At 41.3% G+C, this 23,304-nt stretch overlaps 1 protein-coding gene across 1 annotated transcript in view; it reads right to left on the reverse strand.

The window, feature by feature from the left end:
- The window catches only part of LOC119419712 (mitogen-activated protein kinase kinase kinase kinase 4), a 241,308-nt gene that overhangs the window by 65,076 nt on the left and 152,928 nt on the right, over nt 1-23,304 (reverse strand). The window contains exons 5-17 of the mRNA XM_037687100.1: nt 20,371-20,481; nt 20,050-20,140; nt 19,438-19,568; nt 17,578-17,632; nt 17,268-17,346; nt 16,987-17,162; nt 16,823-16,895; nt 15,095-15,305; nt 12,639-12,800; nt 11,303-11,389; nt 9,985-10,332; nt 8,140-8,295; nt 316-606 (exon numbers count right to left, since the gene is read on the reverse strand). Coding sequence (XP_037543028.1) covers nt 316-606; nt 8,140-8,295; nt 9,985-10,332; nt 11,303-11,389; nt 12,639-12,800; nt 15,095-15,305; nt 16,823-16,895; nt 16,987-17,162; nt 17,268-17,346; nt 17,578-17,632; nt 19,438-19,568; nt 20,050-20,140; nt 20,371-20,481 — 1,971 coding nt within the window. The remainder of the gene's footprint in view (nt 1-315; nt 607-8,139; nt 8,296-9,984; nt 10,333-11,302; nt 11,390-12,638; nt 12,801-15,094; nt 15,306-16,822; nt 16,896-16,986; nt 17,163-17,267; nt 17,347-17,577; nt 17,633-19,437; nt 19,569-20,049; nt 20,141-20,370; nt 20,482-23,304) is intronic.

Consider the following 23,304-nt stretch of genomic DNA (forward strand, 5'->3'; position numbering starts at 1 on the left):
TTAGAAACATTGTTTAGAATATTGCGAGTGTGGGAAGGGTTTAAAACGCCTTAATATAAATATATATAAATACTAAAATAAACTGCAACTTACTACTTGTACTACTATTCCTACTTTGTGGTTTTTCCACTTATCACAGGGCTTCAGGGTACGGACACACCGTGATAAACGAGGGACTACTGTAAATCAGATTCTCAGATCATTCCTTCTTCACTACAGATGAAGAAAAATGTATTTGAAATTCAGTCATTTGATCAGGTCAGTGAGCAGCTATGGCTACCGCACAGTGCCGAAGGTTTCTGTTTCTGTTCTTACCCGGGGCAGGACCTCCTCTGAAGGGGTCTTTTCATGAGGCAAAGGTCTGGACTGATGGTGGGTTTGTGGGTCAGTGCGTGCAGGCGTTGATGATGATGCTGATGAGGATGAGGATGGAGGCTGATGGTGTTGGTGGGATTTGTGGCTTTTGTGCAGGTGGAGATTTTCAAAGCTAGGTGTGAGTGGCTCGCTGAAGGACTGCGACCGAGATACAACAGGCGGAGCTGATGGGGATGAGTTTGGCGGGGCCATGCTGCTGCTGCTCTTTAGAGCAGCCAGGTGAGAGCGAACCTTTCAGACAACAAGAACACAGCGAGCAGCAGGTCAGTCTGCATGCAGGACACTCAGACAAAGACGGGGCTTCAGGGCACCTTTAGGGGCTTGTCAGATTGGAGCTACACAGAACAAAACTTGCAAAAATAATTCCATTTTATTAAATTTGTTTACATAATAACAATAAAAATGTTTATAGTTTAAAGGGATATTCAGGCCATTTTCTGTGGAAAGTTATTAACAATTATCTTACCTGGTGTAGATAGCTTTTAGATTCACCTGAGTTTGGTGAATGGAGTTTACTTTGGATGAAATTAACAAGTTAATGGCTCAAACAGGACCAAAACCCGCTTCATGATACAACCAGTTCTGCACTATGCACTTATTTATACAGAACTTTAGAGTTATTTGCTAGCACAAACAGCAACAAGAGCAGCTAGCTGTAGCACTTCTGGTGCGTCTACTGCAGGAACTTCATACTATTCATGCCAGAATTATCTGGCAATGCAAAACTGCTGGTGATGTAAAGATTTAAATATTAGAGTTAGTACAAACTACTGTAAATACCGAAGTTGTTCTGAGACAGCAGCACTCCTTTAGGACCATGACAAGCTCGTAATGACTGGTCTTGGCTGCATTTAGGCTCGTCGTTAAGACTTTACATCTGACAGGATTGAGGAGCTGTTTCTCTAAATTGACGCCATTAAAAAGAACACTCATCTAATACAAGACTGATATAAACTGATAAATAACCTCATTTGAAAATGGGCAGAATATTCATTCAAACTGAACGATCTGCAACACTGCAGAGGCAGAGAAGAGAGGGAGCGGTTACGGTCCATGTTAGCTTTTGTCATCCATTTGGTCCTGCTGCCAATGAAAGTTCATCTTTAACATGAAGAACCCTTTTGCTGTTTGTCATTAAGTTTTTTTTTTACTCCATTCTGATATGAAACTATTCTTATAAAAGTTAAAAAAGGGACATTTCAGATGCATTAATTCAATTCTCACTTAAAATAAAATTATAAAACTGTCATCATCTAAGTCCTATTAGCTGACATGCTTCATCAAAAAGGCTCTTCTGTATTCTACCCCCTGCAGCTGGCATGGATAAAAATGTGATACTATAATTAAATGATAAATATAACACAGAGGGCTTGCATAGAAAAAGATATGGATTTAATCTCTCAGTGTATTTAACCGTCTGGCCTTGACGGCATTATCGTCTGTCTGTTTGTGAGGAGATAAGCAGATGTCCTGTCAGCTCAGATGAAGTGATCTACAGTTTTGGTCATCTGAGGCTAAGTCTTCTCTAAAAGTATTTAAATCTCATTAGTGTGTTAAGAATCCTTCAAAACGTGAAATGAGGTCCAATGACAGAACCACCAGTACTCTCACATACAAGAGCTAGGATTAAAAACCTGCTTTATAAAACTTTACATCCCAGCAGCTGATCAGAGCTGAAAGAAACATTTAGATTCACAATGTTCAGAGATTATTAGAGCCCCTAAAGTACACATGATGACATCATGATACAACAAGACCACAAATAAAAGGACAAACAAATTTACTTGGTGTTACTGCATCAAAATAAGTGGCCTGAATATCAAAAGGTGGTCCTTTTTTTCTTATTGACATAAGAAAAACAACAAACAGTCGGCTCGGCTTTTCACAGGAACTCGCAGGTTTGAGCACATTTCACAGATTCTGTCCTCCCTTCAATGGCTTCCTGTGCGTGCTGAATAAATTTTAAACTTCTCCTGCTGACATTCATACCTCTCCGACCTTCTTCATCCTTATGCTCCTTCTCGGGCCTTGCGATCATCTGACTGCTTTTGGTGGTACCAAAAACCAGGCTGAAGCTCAAAGTGTTCTATTTCGTATAGGCTTCGCCCTTTAAGGCTGTCACTAGTGGGTTTATCCCATCGCGCGCAGCACAGCACTGAAAACTTTAGTCCACGCCCACCTACTGTGTGGGCCTCATCCCCGGTCCGTATAAATTATGGTGAGACTGGGTAATTGGCTCCCATTTTTTCTTTAGTAAGCAACCAGCACTGCTTTACAAGAACACAACAACCAGCACCAGCACCATCCACCTGTGCCCGTCCTGCAAGACCGGCTACATGCTGAGTTTCGACCAGCACGACATCTGTGAAGGATGCCTGGGTCCCCGCCACGCCGAACTCGCCTCCTCCTGCCGTCTCTGTGACCTCTTCCCTCCTGAGGAGAGGCAGAGACGAGCAGCATTGTTCAAGGCTAAAATCGAGGAGTGCCTCTCGGTGACGGGGGACTGTTCGCTGGACGACACCATCACCTTTTTTGACGCTGAGTCACGGAGTGAATCGGATGATTCCTCCAGAAAAGGCGATGTTAGCAGCAGCCCCGCTGCTCATTCCCTCCTGGAGAGCGTAGTGTTGGAACGGGGGGGGCCGAGCGGATGCTCGAAATGCGTGGAGACTGCTCTGCAGCTGCTACACAGAGCAGGAATGAGAATTATTTTTTACCTGGACGATCTGCTGCTGCTAACTCAATCCAGACAGGAAGCAGCTGCACAAACCAAAGTGCTGACATCACACCTGTTAAACCTGGGTTTTGCCATAAACTGGGAGAAGAGTTCGGTTCTCCCGGCCCAGATGATCGTTTATCTGGGAGTGGCGCTAAACTCAGTCACTATGAGAGCCCGCTTATCACAGCCGAGAGCCAAAGCTCTGAAAGATCAGCTCCGCCGCGTCAAACCCAGCAGAGTAGTAACGGCCGTCTCGATCATGAAACTTTTGGGTAAGATGTCTTCAGCTCATGCTGTGGTTCCGCTGGGCTTATTCCACATGAGACACCTTCAGAGATGGTTCGCTCGCCTGCGCATACATCCGGTGCATCAGAAGAGGCGGATGAACTCTGTGCCCCCCTCTGTGGGAACCGACCTGAATCACGGGGAAACCCTCTCACTCTGTCAGAGGGAGTTCCTATCAGCAGACCTACATCACACGTCTCAGTTTTCACAGACGTGTCTCTGTCAGGCTGGGGAGGAACGTTCCGGTCTCAAGCGGTGGGGGCGCTTTGGCCACCTCACACATCAGCTCATATAAACATTTTGGAATGTCTCACAGTTTGGAATGTGATTCAGCATTTTGCTCCCCTGTTGCGAAATCAACATGTTCTGATCCACACAGACAACAAAGTTACTGCAGCTTACATAAACCGGCAGGGGGGCGTGCACTCAGCCCAACTGTTACGCATTGCGAGATAGCTGCTGTGTTGGGCACACAAAAACCTGCTCTCCATCAGAGCAGTGTACATCCCTGGCGTCCTGAACAGAGGAGCGGACATAATGTCCAGGGCGGTCCTCACCACGGGGACTGGAGTCTCCATCCTGAGCTGATTTCTCAGATCTGGAGCAGGTTTGGCAGAGCAGCAGTGGATCTGTTCACCACACGGGAGAACGCCCAGTGTCAATTATGGTTCTCAATGAGCCCACGGGACAACCCACTATTAGGAGTGGACGCTTTTGCCCACAGCCTGTGGCCAAAAATGCTCCTTTACGCGTTTCCTCCAGTCCCTCTAATATCATGGTTTCTGAACCAAGTCCGAAAGGAAGAACTGTCAGCCATCCTTGTTGCCCCCGAGCGTGTGAGCGACCCGTGGTTCCCAAACCTGCAATGTCTGTTATCGGGTCGACCGTGGAAACTGCCGTGGAGGGACGATGCTCGCGATAAGGAGTCAGCCAGAATAGGCCAGCACCTTTGGGTCTGGCCGCTGAGCGGATCCGCTTAGAGAAGATAGGTCTCTCTCAGGAAGTGGTGCGCACAATCCAAGACTCACGAGCTGCTTCCACCACAGCGCTGTACACATCAAAGTGGACAGCCTTTCAGCGCTGGTGCATGGAGAAAGGTGTAGAGGCCATCTCATGTCTACTAGGTGGCGTGCTGTCCTTTCTGCAGCAGCTGATGAACAGAAATTCAGCTTTCAGCACAATTAAAACTTATGCTGCAGCTATTTCTTCCTGTCATGAAGGCTTCTGTGACAGAATAGTTTTTACTCACCCGCTGATGAAGCGTTTCCTAAAAGGTGTACAGAGACAAAGACTGGTGTCACGCCCACTAGCTCACTAAGTATTTGTGGTGCCTGTCTTGTACCGTGCAGTGCCCATTGGCATGCTCCTCTGGTACTAACTATGCCCAGGGCATTGCAAGGCACGTGACGGGCATGGTCCTTTCACACTACAATTTCCATGATGATATGTGTGTTTTGAGCCCTTGAACGTGCACGTACATGCACTACGCCGACATATGTTGTTCACGGGCTCAAGTGTCAGAAACAGCAAAAAAATTCAAAAAGCTAAAGCTCATCAATACCAGAAGTCATAGCAGGATTGTCCTAAAAGAGCTGAATGTTTTGATAATTTGTTGAAATTTCACAAAAACTGCGGGACGAAAACTGCTCCAAAAAACGTACAAAAGAAAAATGGATCACAACAAAGTGAACGCTTCATGAACATTCACTCTATGATATTCTGTTTGTTACTCTTTGTATTCTCTGTTCAGATTAACCCTGAACAGAACTGGTCCTTCAATACAAATCTAAACTGGGATAGCCTGAGTCCCACCGATCTCCAGTCTCTGAAACACTACTGGTCACTAGGCAGGAGGCTGGACTGTAAAAAAATGAATAAAAATGGGGCTGGCATGCAAACATACATGCTAACATGACCATGACAGGTGAGCTAGCATGCACACAAACATCATGAGAACAACTTCATGCAGAGTTCAGGTTTAACCTTCCATTTAACTCATGGCTGATTTGTTAACTTTAAACATATTTAGGTCACTTTTATTACATAAAATCAAATCTAATTTAGAAAAGTGTTGGGTGTGTTTAAGTTGTGAGTAACATGAATTTAGAATGACACAAAACATTTATAAACAATCGCTACACCAATGTCTCCCGTCGATGAGGCATTTGAATAGTGAATGTTTGTAGTTTTCTAGATGAGTGTTTTTCTGGACTGGAATTGAACAGGGAATGTAAGTAAACTTAAATGTTTGTGGTGCAAGATATTCAAGTGGGAAGGAGTTACACCGTGGAGAAGACCAGGTGTAGCTTTTGTTTGTAAATTGTGTTGTATTGGTGCAGACTGACTAATCCTGGTGAGCAGAGGGAGAAATGTTATTCATCACCAGGAGCAGTGGCAGAGCCAGAGGGTGGCCAGTGGTGGCCTTAGCCACCATAAATTAATCTTTGGCTGCCCCAATCAATTGAAACTTTACTTTTAAACAATATATAAACTAGAAAGCATAGGCACCTCAAACTAAAGGGGTGGCCGGTTTTCATTTTTACATGGAAGCCATCTTGGATTTTCAACTGGCAACCCAGTTTTCAAAAGGAAACTTTGTTAGGCCTGGAAGAAGCCACAAACCAAAATACGTAGCGGCACCTCACTTATTTTTCAAGTTATCATGCTAACAACATGTACGGACGGAAGGTATTTTTCAGTGTCCCTATTTCGCTCTGTGATGGGGCAAAAACAAAATCTAATGTAGACAAACTGATTTTAAACTATTTTGATTCAATTAACTTTAATTTGAGCATGTTTTTATTAAACATTAGGTTTTATGAGGCACCAGTGAGTTGCGTCACTAGACGCCCCCCCCCCCCCCCCCACACACACACACACACACCCGCCAGCGCCTCGTTTCTATAGTTTAATCTGTGAGCCATGTTTGAACAGAAGTGCGGTTAAATTATGCAAAGTTGGTTCAATCCTTTGCTGGGAAGTGACTGTTAAAGCCTGTGTCACTGCTGCCAATCTGGACGCCTCTTAATCTGTCCACGGTTTTTTGATAGCACACACTGACGAGGTGGAGTTGAGGAAGCTCAACACGCATCGACGCTTCAATCTGCAGCTACTCTGCTCCAAACGTAGCCTCTGAGAGGAATAACAACAGACTCATTGCTTCATGTCAGACCAGTGCATATCCAAAAACATAAATAAAAAATTATAACAAACATTTGTTTGTTTTTTGCTCAGTTTGATGAGTTGAAAGGTAATTATGGGAAAAGATAATTGGAAACATTTTGCTCTTAAAGCCACAAAATAAAATTGATTTAAAGTCATCTGATAGATGAAAAACATTTTTCACAAACAATGTGTTCCTTAATGTCAGAAACGTTTCAGTCTGAAAATTATCCGTTTGATTTAATGGTTTTCAGCTGCGCCTACACTGTGGTCAACACAAGATGCAATACAGAAGGGACAAAACCTGTAAAAATATAATTAATAAATAAAGGGCAGATGAACATATCAGAGGAATAAATCTTTTACAGCTCTGAGAAAATAAATACTCACCTGAAAAAACAAGTTTTATGAAGAAACAAGAGAATACACAAGATGTCGTGTAGATAAGAGGTGATGTCTCACAGATCAGGTAGAAATCATTTCAAGTGATTTACAGAAAAAACAGTTTTTATTCAAAGTCACACCATCTTATATTATTCCTTAAGAAACCCTCCAGTCTGTGGCAGTCTTTCACCTCAGAGCTGCTTCTTCAGATAGATCAAGACATTTAATTTATACACACCTGCCTGACCCTCGAAAGTGGGATGAAACAGTTTATGGTTGTTAGACTGTAGCATATTAAGTATTACCAATATTAATATGATAAATATGATACACTACATATTTTTATTAGCATTAATAAATAAAATATATGATGCAACATATGATTTTGCATGAAAAAAATGCACTTTGTAGAATTATGAAGAGCCACTTCAGCTCTTTTTTTATGAAAATGAGTAAAACAAGAAGCAAAGCCAAAGACAAATAAATTATTAAGATATACAATTTCATGTCTTAAATAAAACAGAAGAAAATCCATGAGGCTGTTGGTTAATTTAACTTTGATTTCCTCATAAATGACCACTGTCTTTATTTACTTGTACAGCTGAAAGCTTTTATTAGCTTCAGGTCTTTATTCTTTTTTTTATATAACAAAAGCTTGCTGTACTTTATCACAGTGTTTGTACTTTTGTAAATTAACATATACTATAATTGCTGGTCTATAGAGCACACTAAATTAAACAATTTGAAAAATAAACAAATAAACAATTTTGTACATATATAAGCTGCGCCGGTGTATAAGTCGTGGGGTTCAAAGCATGAAAAAAGTAGCGGCTTATACACCAGAAAGTACGGTAGTTTCATCCCACCAATAAAAATAACATTTCTACTGAGATACACAAAACACAATGCACTGTGGACAGAAAGCTTCACAGATTTACGCAGAACCTGCTTTAAACTGAGCAGAGTTATAATTATTTTCAGCATCTCCTGTAAAACCTTTAAAACACCGTAAAGACCATAAAGTTTGTTGACAGAAAGAAACTGCAGTGACTGCATGCAAGCTGTTTTTATAGTTTTAGACTCGAGCATGAGCTAAAGAATGAGGAAGAGCTAAGAAGAAGTTGTTACGTGGTTTGTGTGCTCAATCATCCAGGTAGATAACAATAAAAGGTTAAATCATGTCATCTGGACCAGTTTCTTTAAGGAGTTGTTACCTGTGGTTCGACAGGCCGGTGCATGGCGGGCGCCTCCGATGCCGAGTTCCCATTGGGGTGTGAGGACTCGGAGCGCGGCGGCACTGGAGGCTGCTGGGGTTTGGTCTGAGCGGCCTGAGGAGAACCCTGGATGTTCTTCCGATATCGCTCATCAGCCTGAGGGAACAAACGCAGACAGAAGCTTTCTATTCACTGCAGGAGTTGAAGTCAGCGCGAGCCAGTGAGGACAGAAGCCACCAGATGGTACGACTTGTTAGTTTTCTCCCACAGAGACAAACATCTGTACTATCAACACCACAAGCACATCAGAAGGACATCTCATCAAGGACAGACGTGTTATTTGTGACAAATTACTCCCACTTTTTGTCTGAAAGTACAATAGACCCATACATGTAGTGTAAAGCACTTTGAGTATCTTGATTAGATAGAAAGGCGCTTTATAAGTACAGTCCGTTTACAAGCAAAGATGTCATGCACTTGTTTAATGATAAGAGAAAATCTACTGAAAGCAGACAAGTCAGGACAAAGACAGAGATTCTCTCCACTGGTTCCCAGTAAAATGTGTGGTTATATGGGAGGAAACGTGTCTTTTTTGTCTGAAAATTTAACGGATGGGATCAAATTTGGTCTGCTGTTTGTGCCATTGTGTGAGTCACAATAATCGCCACAGTTTATTGATCTACAGTCGATCGACCACCTTTATTATAATGATTTAGTGTTTTAATACCTAACAAACACATCTTTGTGTAAACAACAACCAGTACCATGAATGGGAAGTTTTGGTCATTAGTCAGATAGGAACTAGCTACACTGTAGGTGCAGAACAAGCAGTACGACGATGAGCCGTGTGAACAGTGAATGTTTGTAGTTTTCAACACGAGTGTTTTTCTGGACTAGAACTGAACAGGGAATGCAAGTAAACCTAAATGTTTTTGGTGCAAGGTATTCAAGCCGGTAGTTTACACCGTGGAGAAGAACAGAGATTTATTTTTCTTGTCCAGGACAGTGCAGAGTGGCAGGTCCTGATGAGTGGAGGGAGACATCCACCATGAGGTGCAGCGGCAGATCCAGGGCGTGGCCAGCAGAGCCTTGCTCACTATAAATTCATCTTTGGCTATCCCAGTCATTTGAGGAAACTGTACTTTTATGTAATATAAAAACTAGAAAACATAGTTTCCTCATATGATATGGTTTACATATATATAAATATATGATGGTAGCCATCTTGGATTTTGACGTAGCAAGCCAATTTTCAATAGTGACTTTTCTACCACCTAGATGCAGCCACTCACCAAAAGGGAAGTCGGTACCTCGCCTATTTTTTCAAGTTGTCATGCTCACAACATGCACGGAAGGATGGACAGAGGGTAATTCCAGTTCCTCCTCTTTACTTTGTGGGACAACAAAAAAATATGTTTGAGGCTACATAATACTAATGGGTTTAGCCTTTTTGTTAATGAATATTATTTCATCACGTGGGTAGCTCATGTTTTAAATTAATTCCCAGAATAGTTAACAGAAAGTGCAGCCAATCACTCAAACATGGTTTGAACACGTGGGCCATTTTGAAGTGGTGTTCTGTGAAAAAGTTATGGGCCAATAATTTATTACTGGACCGAAGTTCAAATTTAATTGTTAAAAACACTTCATAGAGACACATAAGCACAATAGAAGCATTTTGTTGTCCGTCCAGCGTAAAGTGGTTAAATGATAGAAAGGTTAAGACATTGTGGTCGGACGGAGAGCGAGTCCATTCAGTTAGCCATCACCACGTGAGCCCCGCAGACCAAAGCAGTGAGTTCACACAAGCAAAGAAGATCGACAGCTGTCAGAGAGACGGTTCACCTCTCGGACCGGCTCACAGTCAGACGCTGGGCCGTGGAGGTCAGCTACAGGAAGCTTGGGCTCTGTGGGCTTTTCCAGACTGGAAACCGGACTGGCTCGTGTTTTCTCAAAGTCAGTGCTGGGAGGTTGTTTCGGCGCATCCGATTCAGTTTTCAGGGGTTTTACTCTTTCTGGTTTGAGTCCCTGTGAGAGTTTAGTGCTTTGATGATGGGCTGTTTTGTTACTGTCCAGGTTCTGGTTCTGGTTCTGGTTCTGCTGGAGTGACAGCAGGTAGGCCTGCTCCTGCTGCAGCTGCTTCTGGAGCTTCTGGGCCTGCCGCTGCTCCTCAAGCTCCCGCCATTTATACTCCTGAGTACAGGGAGGATCGAGTTGAACCAAAACCAGTCAGTGCACGAGGCTGGACGTGGCGTCCACTTCCACAAACACTTCCATTAAATGGCTGTTCAGCGTGTTCAGACACCTGGTTCCATTTATACCAACCAGAAAATCAGAATCAGGCTTTATTCTTCAGTCTGTTCTTGTGCTAATGAATGATGCATGCTACAGATATCATCCACATTATTATAAGTTACCTGACACGTGATACGATTTAATGGCTTCATTACCTACTCCCAAGATTCATCACAACCAAAATCAAACTTAATTGCATTTTTAAAAATGTTAAAAATTGTCTCTTTTTTCATGTTCAGCTGTTTATCATAAATAAATGTTGGTTCGTGCAAATGATTAGGAAAAGAAAACTTGTTTCTAGTCTATGAATGGTGACTTTGTAGCAGCCAGACAGTACAAATAATCACTTGGTCCTGTTTTGAAGATGGAGGTGTTCACATCCTTTTATAATGTGAGCATATTCTTCCCCAGAGGAACAAAACCTCCCACAAAATAAAAAACACAAAGCAGTTGAACATTGTACAACTTTAGAGCAGGAACAGAACCAGGGAAGCCCTCTCTTCCTGCTGGATGACTGGCTTCCTGGTGACGACATTAATACGCTGAGGGCCCAGTAAACATCCTGACTTCTTCTGCAAACCCTGAGAACACTTCATTTAACTCAACCTCAGCTGGTAATGGCTCCCTGTAGACCTCTAAAAACCAGTCAGTAACCCCAAAAACTTGAGTCAGTTTCACCAGAAGGTAAACTACATCAAACATTATGGGAGGAGAGCATAATAAAGAAACCCTGAATGAAACTTATCCACTTGGAATGACAGATGGAACTATCATGACTATGAAAAAATAACTAGAAATAAAAACTTCTTACGTCGTTAGAAAGTAATACAAAGTTAACTGCTGCGATGAAAGAAAAAGCCAAACTCACCAGCAGCATGGCCTGCTCATGGAGGAGCTGCTGCTGGAGGAGCTCCAGGTGCCTCTGCTCCTCCTCCAGCTGACGGCGAATATACTCCTGTCAATCAAACACACCCATCCCGCTGACATTAGCTGTGTCCAAAAGCCAAAGATCAACCCTGACAGAACATTTTCCTGACTGAACTATCATTTGAAGAGGCCTTGTCTGCACTTTATGGTCATGGTCCAGGGATTTATACTCCAAATAAAAGTCCTTCACATTCGAGGTTCCCATGAGTCGACGAACTGACCGCCACTAGCGTCCAGGTTTATTTCTGTAATAAAACAAAAACAGGCAGTAGGTTCTCCTACCTAACAAAGCATGTTTGCTGTGAGCTGTCAAACAACCAGCCTGAGCAGCAACTCCCAACATTCAGACTGAGTAAGTTTTTGATCAATTTGTAGGAGTTATAACAAAAATAGGAGCAAACTCTAAAATACCATGAAAGATCCAAACTGATGGAACTTGTTATTTTTTATCACGTCTTACTCAAAATACTTCACCATAATAATAGAATATACGTCTTTATATATTTTTAACAAGTAGTATGTTGATATCTCTGTCACAGGGATTTGAATAGTGAGTGTTTGTAGTTTTTGGGAATACAAGTAAACTTTAATGTTTTTTGGTGCAAGAAAATCAAGTGGGTAGAGTTGTATAAAAACATTTTATTAGTTTTTCTGTTGGCTTGTCCGAGGCAGCGCAGAGCGACAGATCCCAACAAGCAGAGGAAGACATTTTACCCACCACCAGGTGCAGTGGAGGAGCCAGTGGGTGGCCAATGGTGGCCTTCACTAGCATAGATTAACCTTTGGCCACCCCAAAGGCTACTCCAGTCATTTGAGGAAGCCATACTTTGAAGCAATATAAAAACTAGAAATCATAGTTTCCTCTAATGACTGGGGCGGCGTGCTTATTTTTTAGGCTGATGAACGGAGAGAGTATTTAAAATTTCCCACTTCATTCGCAACAGTGGACATGAATTTAAACTGACTTGCTTTGTACTCTGTAGACTTTTGGATGAAAATAATTTTGGATTTAATCTTCCAGGCGAGTTGATATTGAATAGTGTCTTAAAGCTGACAAATCAGACTACAGCAGGCCTGTTGGACAGGACTGATTCATGCTTTATTTTGAATATTTAAATATGCATCCTTAAACAACCAGTATCTAAGACCCAGGTAATGAAATATTTATCAATTCATTACAACTGCAACTAGTTTGTATCTTTCCTGACACACCCACTTACTGAATCACTTTCAGAAAGATGAACCAGCTTTACCTCCCTCCCCATTTGTTTCAGTACCTGCTCTCGATCGGCCCTCCTCTTCTCTTCCTCTGCTCTCCTGCGCTCCTCCTCCTCTTTGCGCCGTCGCTCCATCTCCTCGATGCGTCTCTTCTCCTCCTGCTCACGGCGGCGCTGCTCGCGCTCCTGCTGCCTCCTCATCTCACGCTCACGGCGTTGTTGCTGCGGTGGAGCACAAGTGGCACTGTCAAATGTAACTCTGATTTGACCTGTAGGAGTCCAATATGTATTTACTGTAACATTTAAATAATTTTTGGAGGAAAATGTGAAAGACTCTCTGGCCTTATCTTGTCAAATTTACAGAAATGTTGAATGTCTGATAAACAAAGTTTTAGATTTCAGAGTTGGACAAAACAGATGATTCCAACATAGAGTTGCATGATTTAGAATAAACAACAAACACCAGGATTATTTGCTATATTAATGTTAAGATTTGCATATCCAAATGGAAAAAATAAGGTATATTATCAAGGTTCATGCTCAATAATCCAGTTAGAAAAATCCAACAAAGTAAAGTCAGGTCCTCTGGACAGTTTCTTTTTGTTGAAACGTTTCACCTTTCATCCAAAAGACTTCATCAGTCCGAGGAGCTGCAACAAACTCAGTCTTAGAAATAAGACCTAATATTGCAGGGATACTCATCGCGCGGCTCCCGAGCCACATGCGGCTCACCATGCTTTATTGGTGGCTCTCGTGACAGGTTACAACAATACGCCAGCACAGCCAGTACATTTTTAAAACGTGCTGGCACATTGTGCAATAATTGCGCATGTCGGCTCGGGCTTCTTTGATGCAGTTTTACAAATAATATTGTGCTAATCTACTTGTTGAGGAGGAGGCAGGTCCGACCGGCTAGTAGAGATAAAAAAAATTTAAAAAGTCCTGTTAAGCTGATCATCATCGGCCGTGCACGTCCACTGACTGCTGGTAAAAAGATGTAAAAACAAAAGTCCTGTTAATCTCAGATGGATCAGCTACCGGCCGCATGGGTCTCCGGCTCCGCACCTGTTATCATCTGCGGTGAAGGAAGGAGGAGCATCTTACAGGGCCGGTTCTAGGCATGATTACATGAGGGGGCAGGCAGAAATGTGTTGGGGGCATCTTCATCCGTACACATATTACATATATTCATTGTTGAGCATGGACTTTGGTGTTCATTGTTAACTTGTGTTTTCTTCATGGGATTGGGGTAACGGCTAAAAGCTGAATGTTTACACCTGGGAGTCAACATTTTCAACCATGAACACTATCAAGCAAAACAGAGAAACCCACTGACCCATGCCCATCTTGAATGTCTCACTGTGGTTGCAACAACAAATTACAAATACAGCATGAAGAAAGTCAAGGACACGCACCACAGCTTCCGCTCATCTCAGATATATTTTGTTTAAACAGATCATGTGCTGGCTGTGTTTCTTTTTGTTCATAGGTGGGATGTTTAATTTTTTTATTTTATTTGAGTGACTTGGGGGTGATATTGCAGCTCTCCCCTTGACTTTGATCTGTTAATATGGCTCTTTTGAAAAAAATAGTGAGGATCACTGACATAGTGGGTCAACCAGTAGGTATAGTAGGTATCATATCGCAGGCATCGTATCACATGCATCGTATCGCAGGTATCATATCGCAGGTATCACATCGCAGGTATCATATCGCAGGTAACGCATCGCAGGTATCGTATCGCATCACAGGTATCGCAGGTATCATATCGTAGGCATCGTATCGCAGGTATCATATCGCAGGTATCACATCGCAGGTATCATATCGCAGGTATCGCATCGCAGGTAACGCATCGCAGGCAACGCATCGCAGGTATCGTATCGCATCGCAGGTATCGTAGGTATCATACCGTAGGCATCATATCGCAGGCATTGTATCGCAGGCATCGTATCGCAGGCATCGTATCGCAGGTATCGTATCGTAGGCATCGTATCGCAGGTATCGTATCGTAGGTACAGTATTGTATTAACTTTTAAAGTGCAGCTTTTAGGGGTGGCTGTGGTGCAGTGGTAGGGCAGCTGACTTGGGATCAGAAAGTTGCAGGTTCAACTCCCTACCATACCCACACACATATGTCCTTGAGCAAAACACCTAATCCCTAACTGCTCCCGGATGCTTACATAGCTGCCTGCTGCTCCAGTTGGGTGTATCTCACGTGTGATGGGTTAAATGCAAAGCGTAAATTTCATGATTGTATCGAAACATACAGTGATGACACATAGTACTTTCTTTCATTCACTTTCTTTAAATTGGACCTTTAAATGAGATTTAAAGGTTAAGTCTGACAGGTGGTTTCTCTGTCATCTAGAGAAAGTAATTAGCTGCATTTTTCATTTCAGTGTTCAGGTTTTTAAAGCAGATACTCCATAAAAACAGAAGCTGCATGCGCAGTAATATATTGTCAACTGTGTCTCTCACAGTACTATGTAACCACATGTTTGAGGATTTGTGCTCACCTCCTCCAGCCGCCTCCTCTGCTCTTTCTGCTGCTCGATTCGTTTCTGCCTCTCAGCCAGCAGCTGCCGCTTGTACTCCTCCTGTTCACGGAGCTGCTGCTCCTGGAGGAGCTGCTGGCGGCGCAGGGCCTCGGAGCGCTCCTTGTTCTCCTGCTGCAGCCGAATGAAGTCCCGTCGCAGAGTTGACTCGCCTGGCACGTTGACTATGGAGCTACATAATGAGGACAACAACAAAGTCTGTATCAAAGAAATGTGCAAGTTGTAAAGTTTGTGGTTTTCTTTGCTACTTTAGGAAACTATTCCTATTATTAGGGGCAACTGTAGCTGAGTGGTTAGAGCAGTCGTCCTCCAATGGGAGAGTTGTGGGTTTGATTTCACCAGTGGTCACATGCTGAAGTGTCCTTGGGCAAGACATTGTACCCCTCATTGTCTCAGATGTGTGTCCCATCGGTGTATGAATGTGATAAAGCTCTGATTAGTCGTAGTAGATCTCTAGTAGAGTTCTGTATGAATGGGTAAATGAGGCACAGATTGTTGTAAAGAGCTTTGAATATCTTGATATGATAAAAAGGTGTTATATAAGTACAGTCCATTTATTGCCATTTTATGTTCTAAAAGCAGGAATAATTAAAAGGTTGAGTAACACTGCTAACCGGTGAAAATTGAGCTACATTTGCACAATACTGTGTGATAATAATATTATATTTTTCTACAAGAAGTCATGTGTCTTTATTTAAATTTCTAATAGTTTAGACCATTTGTGTTCCAGGCTTTCTATAAGTTTCACAAAAATTATTCAGTATCTGCTTTCTAACAAATTTTCAATCCAGTCTTTGAAACTGACTACAGCTAATTGTGGAAATCATATTGTTGGTGCAACAATATGATTTTAATCTAGTCAAACTTTGTTTTTGACATTTTGTAGGATCAAATTAAGATGTGTCTGAGCCACAATTAGTACTCAAAGTGTCTACAGGTCCAGTTTATGTTGTTTTGTGTCGACACAAGACCGGTTCATTTTTTAAGTTCAGGAACATTTTTCTGCTTCTTTAACTTGTGCAGTTATTCACACCTAAGAAAAATAAAACAGTAAAACTGCTTTTGTGCTTTAAAACCATTTAAACAAAATCATTTTAAATGTTAAATTTTTTAATTTTCATTTTAAATTCTGTCCTGCTGTGCAAATCCTCATTAAGGGGCAAATTCACTAAAACGTTCATCCTGTCAGATTTAATTAGGCAACGTGAACAGTCATCATATCCTTTCATGCTCTAAACTTGGAGTCAGAAGAGGTTTATTGATTGCAGTAAAACCAAATAAAGATTTTTTTTGTATCTGAGCCAAAGTGTGCGTGTGAAACACTTGAACACATGATCAGCTCTGTGTTTGACCTGTCATAAGTAAACTATAGGCTCCCTGCTCTGCTCACCGTAGACATGCTTTGATCATGTTTACCCCATTCACATAAAGACCTGCTACACTACTACATCCAATTTCATTGGCATTGTGGGGAGGGGGGTTTAAAAGAACAATATTTGGAGGGACATTGGTCAATAATAATGTAACTCCCCATCAGGGAATCAAAGTTTGACCTCCTATGTGCCATAAATGCATTGTTTTGCTATATAAATAAAGGATATGCTTTCTGGTTTTATTAAGATAGTTTACTCAAAGTATTTGTTTTTAGTGGGGGCGGGGTCTGGAACCCTGGAGTTTCTGCATATGAACCTTGGCTCTCCTTCTTGCTCAGAAGCCTCTTCTTCCTCTTCCTCGCTGCCACTGTATTCATACTCGGTCTCATCTGTGAGAAAAGTGTGAAAAAGGACAAACACAACAGCCATGATTTACAACGTTTCTTCAGATGATCTGCAGTCTGAAAACAGAGGACTGACCTTTCTCGCCCCTCTTTTTCTTGGTTCTGTCGATGTGGTCTTTGAGCTGGATGCGGACCTGCCTCTCGTTGGGCTGGTCCCGGATGAACGGGTGTTTCAGAAGCTGATCTGTGGGAGGACGCTGGGTGTAGTTCTTCACCAGGCAGCCCTCAATGAAACTGAAAAACTTTTTGGACCTGTTGGGATGGTTGCATGCAATTTTAAGAGTTAAGATGTTCAATCAAACTTTGGCTACAAGAGAAACTTAAGAGGAAATATAAAGCTAAAAGATGCTATCTCACCATTTTTTGGACTTCAGTCGAGGTGGAGGGTTTCTGGGAATGAGGAAGAGAGCTCTCATTGGATGCATGTCACACAGGGCTGTGGGAAAGAGACAAAAAACTGATCAGAGAAACAGAAAACTCCAAGTGTGAAGCTAAAATTCCATATTCAAGAAAAAAATTCAGCACTCTGCATATCAGTGGTAAATTGAATTTACTGACTATGCATAACATAACTTTTCCTTCATTTATTTACAGTTTTTTAATTAGCCCACAATCTGACATCTCCATAAATTCTCAAAGCAATTTTTTATGCTAATCTTGTACATACGGGGAGCTCCTTCAGCCATCTCAATGGCTGTGATTCCACAGGACCACAGATCACTCTGAAAGACAAAAACAGAGACGTGTCAAGTACATGTGCACATAGCTCCCAGATTGTTCCTTTCAGTTATACATTTATTATCACTTCCTGTCATGAAAGGTGACCAGTCGTGTCAAAAAGCAAATATATCATGAACCTGTAGATACATTTTATTGAAACACTCAGAAAGTAATCATTGAATGTACATTTACAATGGATAACCTTTGGCCACCACATTTCAAGATGGCTGCCACAGCTTTGTAATCTTGGCAAACCAAAAAAAAAAAGTCTATAATTCTGTCCTTTTTGTCACATACTGAGTAGAGAAACACATACAGCAGACACATTTTTGTTGAAAGTGGAGGCTGCTGGGAACGGACTCGGGCATGGACAGTTGGTAAACCTACTGGACCTCCTATCACAGAGACAGCAGAAGATCAGGGTGGGCAGCTGCACCTCAAAACTCATTAGAGTACAAGGTCATCACTATTTTTGGCAAAACCAGCCAAAACATCAAAAATTGCTAATGACATGGCCAAGGTGCATCTTATATTATCTTATCTTATTGTATCGTATCATATTTTATCTTACGTATCATATCTTACCACACTGCATCGTATCATATTGTACTACATTGTAGGTTATCCTAGTGTATTGTATCATAACTTATCTTATTGTATCTTTTACTGTATCGTAGCATATGTTATCATATTGGAGCTTATCATAGCTTATCTTATCATATCTTATTGTATCCTATGATATTGTACTGTATTGCATCATATCATATTCTATTGTGATTCATCTTATCAAATCATATCTTATTTTTATAGATATGATGATCAGATTTCAGTTGGTAGTAGCTGAGGTTTATTAGAAACACATACTTTTAGCACTAACAAATTACTAGAACTTTGGCAGGCAAGTCTGAGCAATGGTCCAAAAATGCTGCTTTCATGTATACCAAGTATCTAAACTTTTAAAAATTTGAGATTCCTGAGGAAAAGACAAGAAAAAAACGTTTTTGACACTGATTTTAGTAAATTTTTTTTATTACAACCAGTGGTTAATTTGAGGCAGATCCTGCCGAAACAAGATCTGGGAACGCCTTCATTCTGACCAGCTGCGTTCCAGCAACTGTTTGCTCGGATCCGGCAACTCAAATCTCTGCCCCTAAAAGTCAAGTCATCAGACAGAATTTGAGCTGCTCTATTCACAGGCTTTTCTTCTTGCTCTCTAAAATGGTAATTTCAATTCAACCCTTATTTATACAAGTTGTTAGTCTCATTGAGCCTCGAGGACTCATTTACAAGAGAAATCTGTTTTTAATCAATTTAATCAAATGTTTACAAATAAACATAGATGTTTAACAACACGTTAAAATACACCAACATGCAGGAAATGGCTTCTCTTTTATTCAAAATTTTCTGGGGAGGACCCACCGACCACCACCCCCACCACCCCCCCACCGGACCACCCACTATTTGTTGTTCCGGCATCAGCCAGTTTACAAATTAAGCTCAACTAATATGCTTCACAACTGGTAAAATGTTTGGATTGTTGTAATAATTTTGAAGAATTTTCCCTTAAAATACCACTTTTTATTAACAGAACATTGGGTCCCCTAATTTCTGCCTATGGGTATAAACAATAAATAAATAATTATATTCAATTGCTTTATTTTGATATCAACATATTTCAGAGATGTTTTCTGTCCATTACAAAAACCGACGGTCAGTGTCTTGGTCTAGACTACCTCTGTTTAAGAATGATTTGTATCGTCTGGTTTTGAGCAACTGTTTTTAGTCATAACGGAGCCTCTATCCTTACCCTGTAGTCATATGTAGCATCAGGATTTTCATCACAGGCTATAACCTCCGGAGCCATCCAATATGGTGTTCCAATGAAGGTGTTCCTCCGACCGACTGTCCGGTCCAGCTGAGCACTCACACCAAAATCCACTGAAGACAAACAACAGAAATCCATCAGAGGGGGCTCAACATGGTTTCCTTTGCAGAGTTTCTTTGTGTGTAATAAACTTCTCTCATGTCTATAGGTCAGTTACTGAAAGGAGTTATTTTATGTTGCATAACTTGCATTCAAAACTATTTAGCAAAGACTGTTTAAGCACCAGAAAAATGTGATTCAAACTCTTCACGTTTTGAAAGAAAGAAGGCAGGAAATACAGAAGGGGTCATCTATCTTCCAGCCCTAAAGTTAAATAAAAGATCATACCTTTAGTTCTCAAACATGTGGGGATAATTTAGAATGAATTTCATTTATTGTAGTCAAAAGGGAAGCATTTGGTTTATGTGTATGTATTAGTGCAAACATGCAATTGCAGAAAGAAAAACCTTTCTATAAAACATTAGTAATCTAACCTTGTCAGTCCAGCCATGTTCTTTCATTTTAAATCAATCCAGAAAAAGTAATAGCTCATACCCAACTTGACTTCTGCGTTTTCAGTCAGCAGCACGTTTTGTCCCTTGATGTCACGGTGGATGACATGATGAGCATGCAGGTGAGCTAATCCCTACAGAAAATCACAGAATAAAAATATCTATAATATACTCACTGCTTTGCAAATGACATACTGTATCTTAGTGCATAACTAAATAAAGAGTAAGCTGTTTAATTGTCTTCAATTTATGTGCAGGAAAGAGTAACGTCAATTCTAATTCTGCAATTTTTGGCACCTTTCAACACAAAATAAAACTCATAATCTGGTAAAAATGTCAGTGGGAACTGTGAATAATAGCTTACCCTGAGGATCTCTCTGGAGATGTAAGCTATCCAGTCCTCTTTCAGTGTGTTACCTTTGGTATTCTTCACCAGATCTGTGATGGAGCCGGCACCACAGAACTCCATCACCAGCTGGAGGAGACAAGAAAATAAGTCACATATCACACACAGCCACATCATCTGCCAAATGTGCTAAAAATACAGCACTTTAACAATAGATTGGACAAACATGACAATGACTAGGTGAACTGTTTCACTTATACTATGCTTTTTACCATTGATGAGAAGCCAAGGCAAATTAAAATGTGTATCCACTACAGTGCTGGGTGCCACATACTGACCAAAAAACACTTACAACCCATTTAAACTGGGCAGTGATTGATGCAGAAAGCAATGTGCTTTAATGGTCTTAATGTGCAAGAAAAGGTGCATTTACTAACCCCCTGGAGGAAGGACAGAAGCATAAACTATATCACAGCAGCTAATATGAAGGGCAAAGCACCAGTTTTGATCCCCATTGAAAGGGAGAGGTTCCTGGCCCCAGTGACCCTTCACAAGATTATAGTTCTTATATCTGATGAATGGCTTCTTTGATAAAGCTGGACGCAGCACAAACTGAAGCCTATGAAGAGTGACTTAGTCATGTCAGGATATTTTTCAAGGCAGGTATTGGGACAGCACCGAGTCAAACACAGAACTCCCTGAGGGGCTAATAAAAAATATTGTATCGTATTATATTATATTGAATAGTATTTGTCATGTTATACTGTATTGTAGCAAACTGTATCACATTGTATAGTATTGTATAATATTCTGTTGAAAGTATTGTAATGTACATTGTCCTAACAGCACTTCGCTCGCAGACTGCAAGTTTACTTGTGGTTCCTAGAGTTTCCAAAAGCAGAATGGGAGGCAGAGCTTTCATTTTTCAGGCTCCTCTCTTGTGGAACCAACTTCCAGTTTCTGTCCATGAGGCTGACACACTGTCTACTTTTAAGACTAGGCTTAAGACTTTAGTTTTGATAAATCCTATAGTTAGAGTTGCCTTGGGTTTTCTGAGCTATCCCTTAGTTATGCTGCTATAGGCTTAGACTGCTCGAGGACAAACTGACCACATTTCTCCACTCTGCTGCTGTATTTACTTACTCTACTCAACCTGTTTTGTAGTTCTGCTGAAGCTTTCTTCCTGTTAAAAGGGAGTTTTTCCTTTCCACAGTTGCCACTGTGCTTGCTCAGATGGGAGACTGCAACAAAGTGAAGATTCAACGAGTCTGGTGGCTTCCTTAGATAGAGAACTTTGCTAATTGGCTTTTCTATGTATGTGAATGGTTTTGCACAGTGCCCTGAGACAACTTCTGTTGTGATTTGGGGCTATATAAATAAACTGAATTGAATGGAATTAATGTACCAAATACCATCATAATCCAATGTATCAAATTTTATCATTGCATCATATTGTAACATTTTATATTTTATTATGTTGTATTGCAATGTATCGTATTGTACAAAATATGATGACATTGGGTTGTATCATATAGAATAGTAAATACTGTATCGTATCAAATTGTCTTGCATCACATAACATTGCATCATATTGTATTGAACTGCATAAAATTGTACTGTACTGGTTTTGGTGTTTGTTTTGTAGTTTTTCCTTATGTTTTGTTTGCTTTCTGTTTCCGTGTATCAATATCAGTATCAGTGTATCAGTATCTGAGGAGCGTTTTATGATTTGATTATAGAGTTTACTGAGTTTATGCCATGATTAAGTTATATATTTGCAGAACCGTTCTCACACAGACACTGCAGTCCTGACATTTTCCAGAAGTGTTTTTCTACTGCTGGTAAGTGAGGACGCTAATATCTGTAGCATTTGCTCCAAAGATCTTCTTTATAAAACCTCTGAAGGACCTGATGATGAAATGAAAATATAGCAGCTAATTTTGCTAATGATAATTTGTCTCAGGCCTTAAGATGAACTTGCGGCCTGTTCAGGGTGTACCCCCGCCTGGTGCTGGAGCTTAACACCAGCTCCCCCAACCCTGCATGGAAAAGCTCATAAAGAAAATTGATAAATGGATAAATTTGTCTCAGCACTGTGGATTACATTTCATCTTATGGTGCATTTTGTTTCACATTGATCTGATAATCAGGAGATTTAGCAGTATGAAGAGAAGATCAATTAGAAAGAATATTATAAAACAGACACACACTTGACATCTTCTCTTTGACATGCACACAAAGTAAACAGCATGAAGCTGTCAGGATTGATCTTATTTTTCTTTCAGCTTTTCCCTCTTCAGTGGTCGTCACATTGAGTAATCCTCCTCCATCTCACTCTGTCCTCTGTTTAATCTGTCCTCACTCCAACTACCTCCATCCACTCATGCATTATCTTCAGCTTGTTTTGAAGTCGGGTCACAGGGGCAGCAGCTTGAGCAGGGAGGCCCAGACATCTCTTTCCACAGCCACCTCTTCCAGCTATTCTGGGAGGACCCCAAGGCGTCCCCAGGCCAACCGAAAGATGTAGTATCTCCAGAATGCCCTGGGACTTCCCTGGGGTCTCCTCCCAGTCGGACATGCCCAAAGTACCTCTGCAAGGAGGTGCGCAGGAAGCATCCTTACCAGATGCCCAAACCACTTCAAATGGCTCCTCTCGATGTGGAGGAGCAGTGGTTCTACTCCAAAAGCTATCCCAGATGACTGAACTTCTCACCTATCTCTAAGGGAGAGTTCAGCTATGCTGCAAAGGAATCTCATTTCAACCACCTGTATCCACTGCCTTATTCTTTCGATCATTACCCAAAGTTCGTTGCCATAGGTGAAGGTTGGTACATAAACAGACTGGTAAACAGAGAGCTTTGCCTTATAGCTCAGATCCTTCTTTACCACGATGGACTGGCACAGAGTACGCAATACTGCAGATGCGGCACCAATCCATCTGTAAATCTCACG

This window comes from Nematolebias whitei, chromosome 13 (assembly GCF_014905685.2).
Source record: "Nematolebias whitei isolate Nwh7 chromosome 13, NemWhi1, whole genome shotgun sequence".
NCBI classification, from domain to species: domain Eukaryota; kingdom Metazoa; phylum Chordata; class Actinopteri; order Cyprinodontiformes; family Rivulidae; genus Nematolebias; species Nematolebias whitei.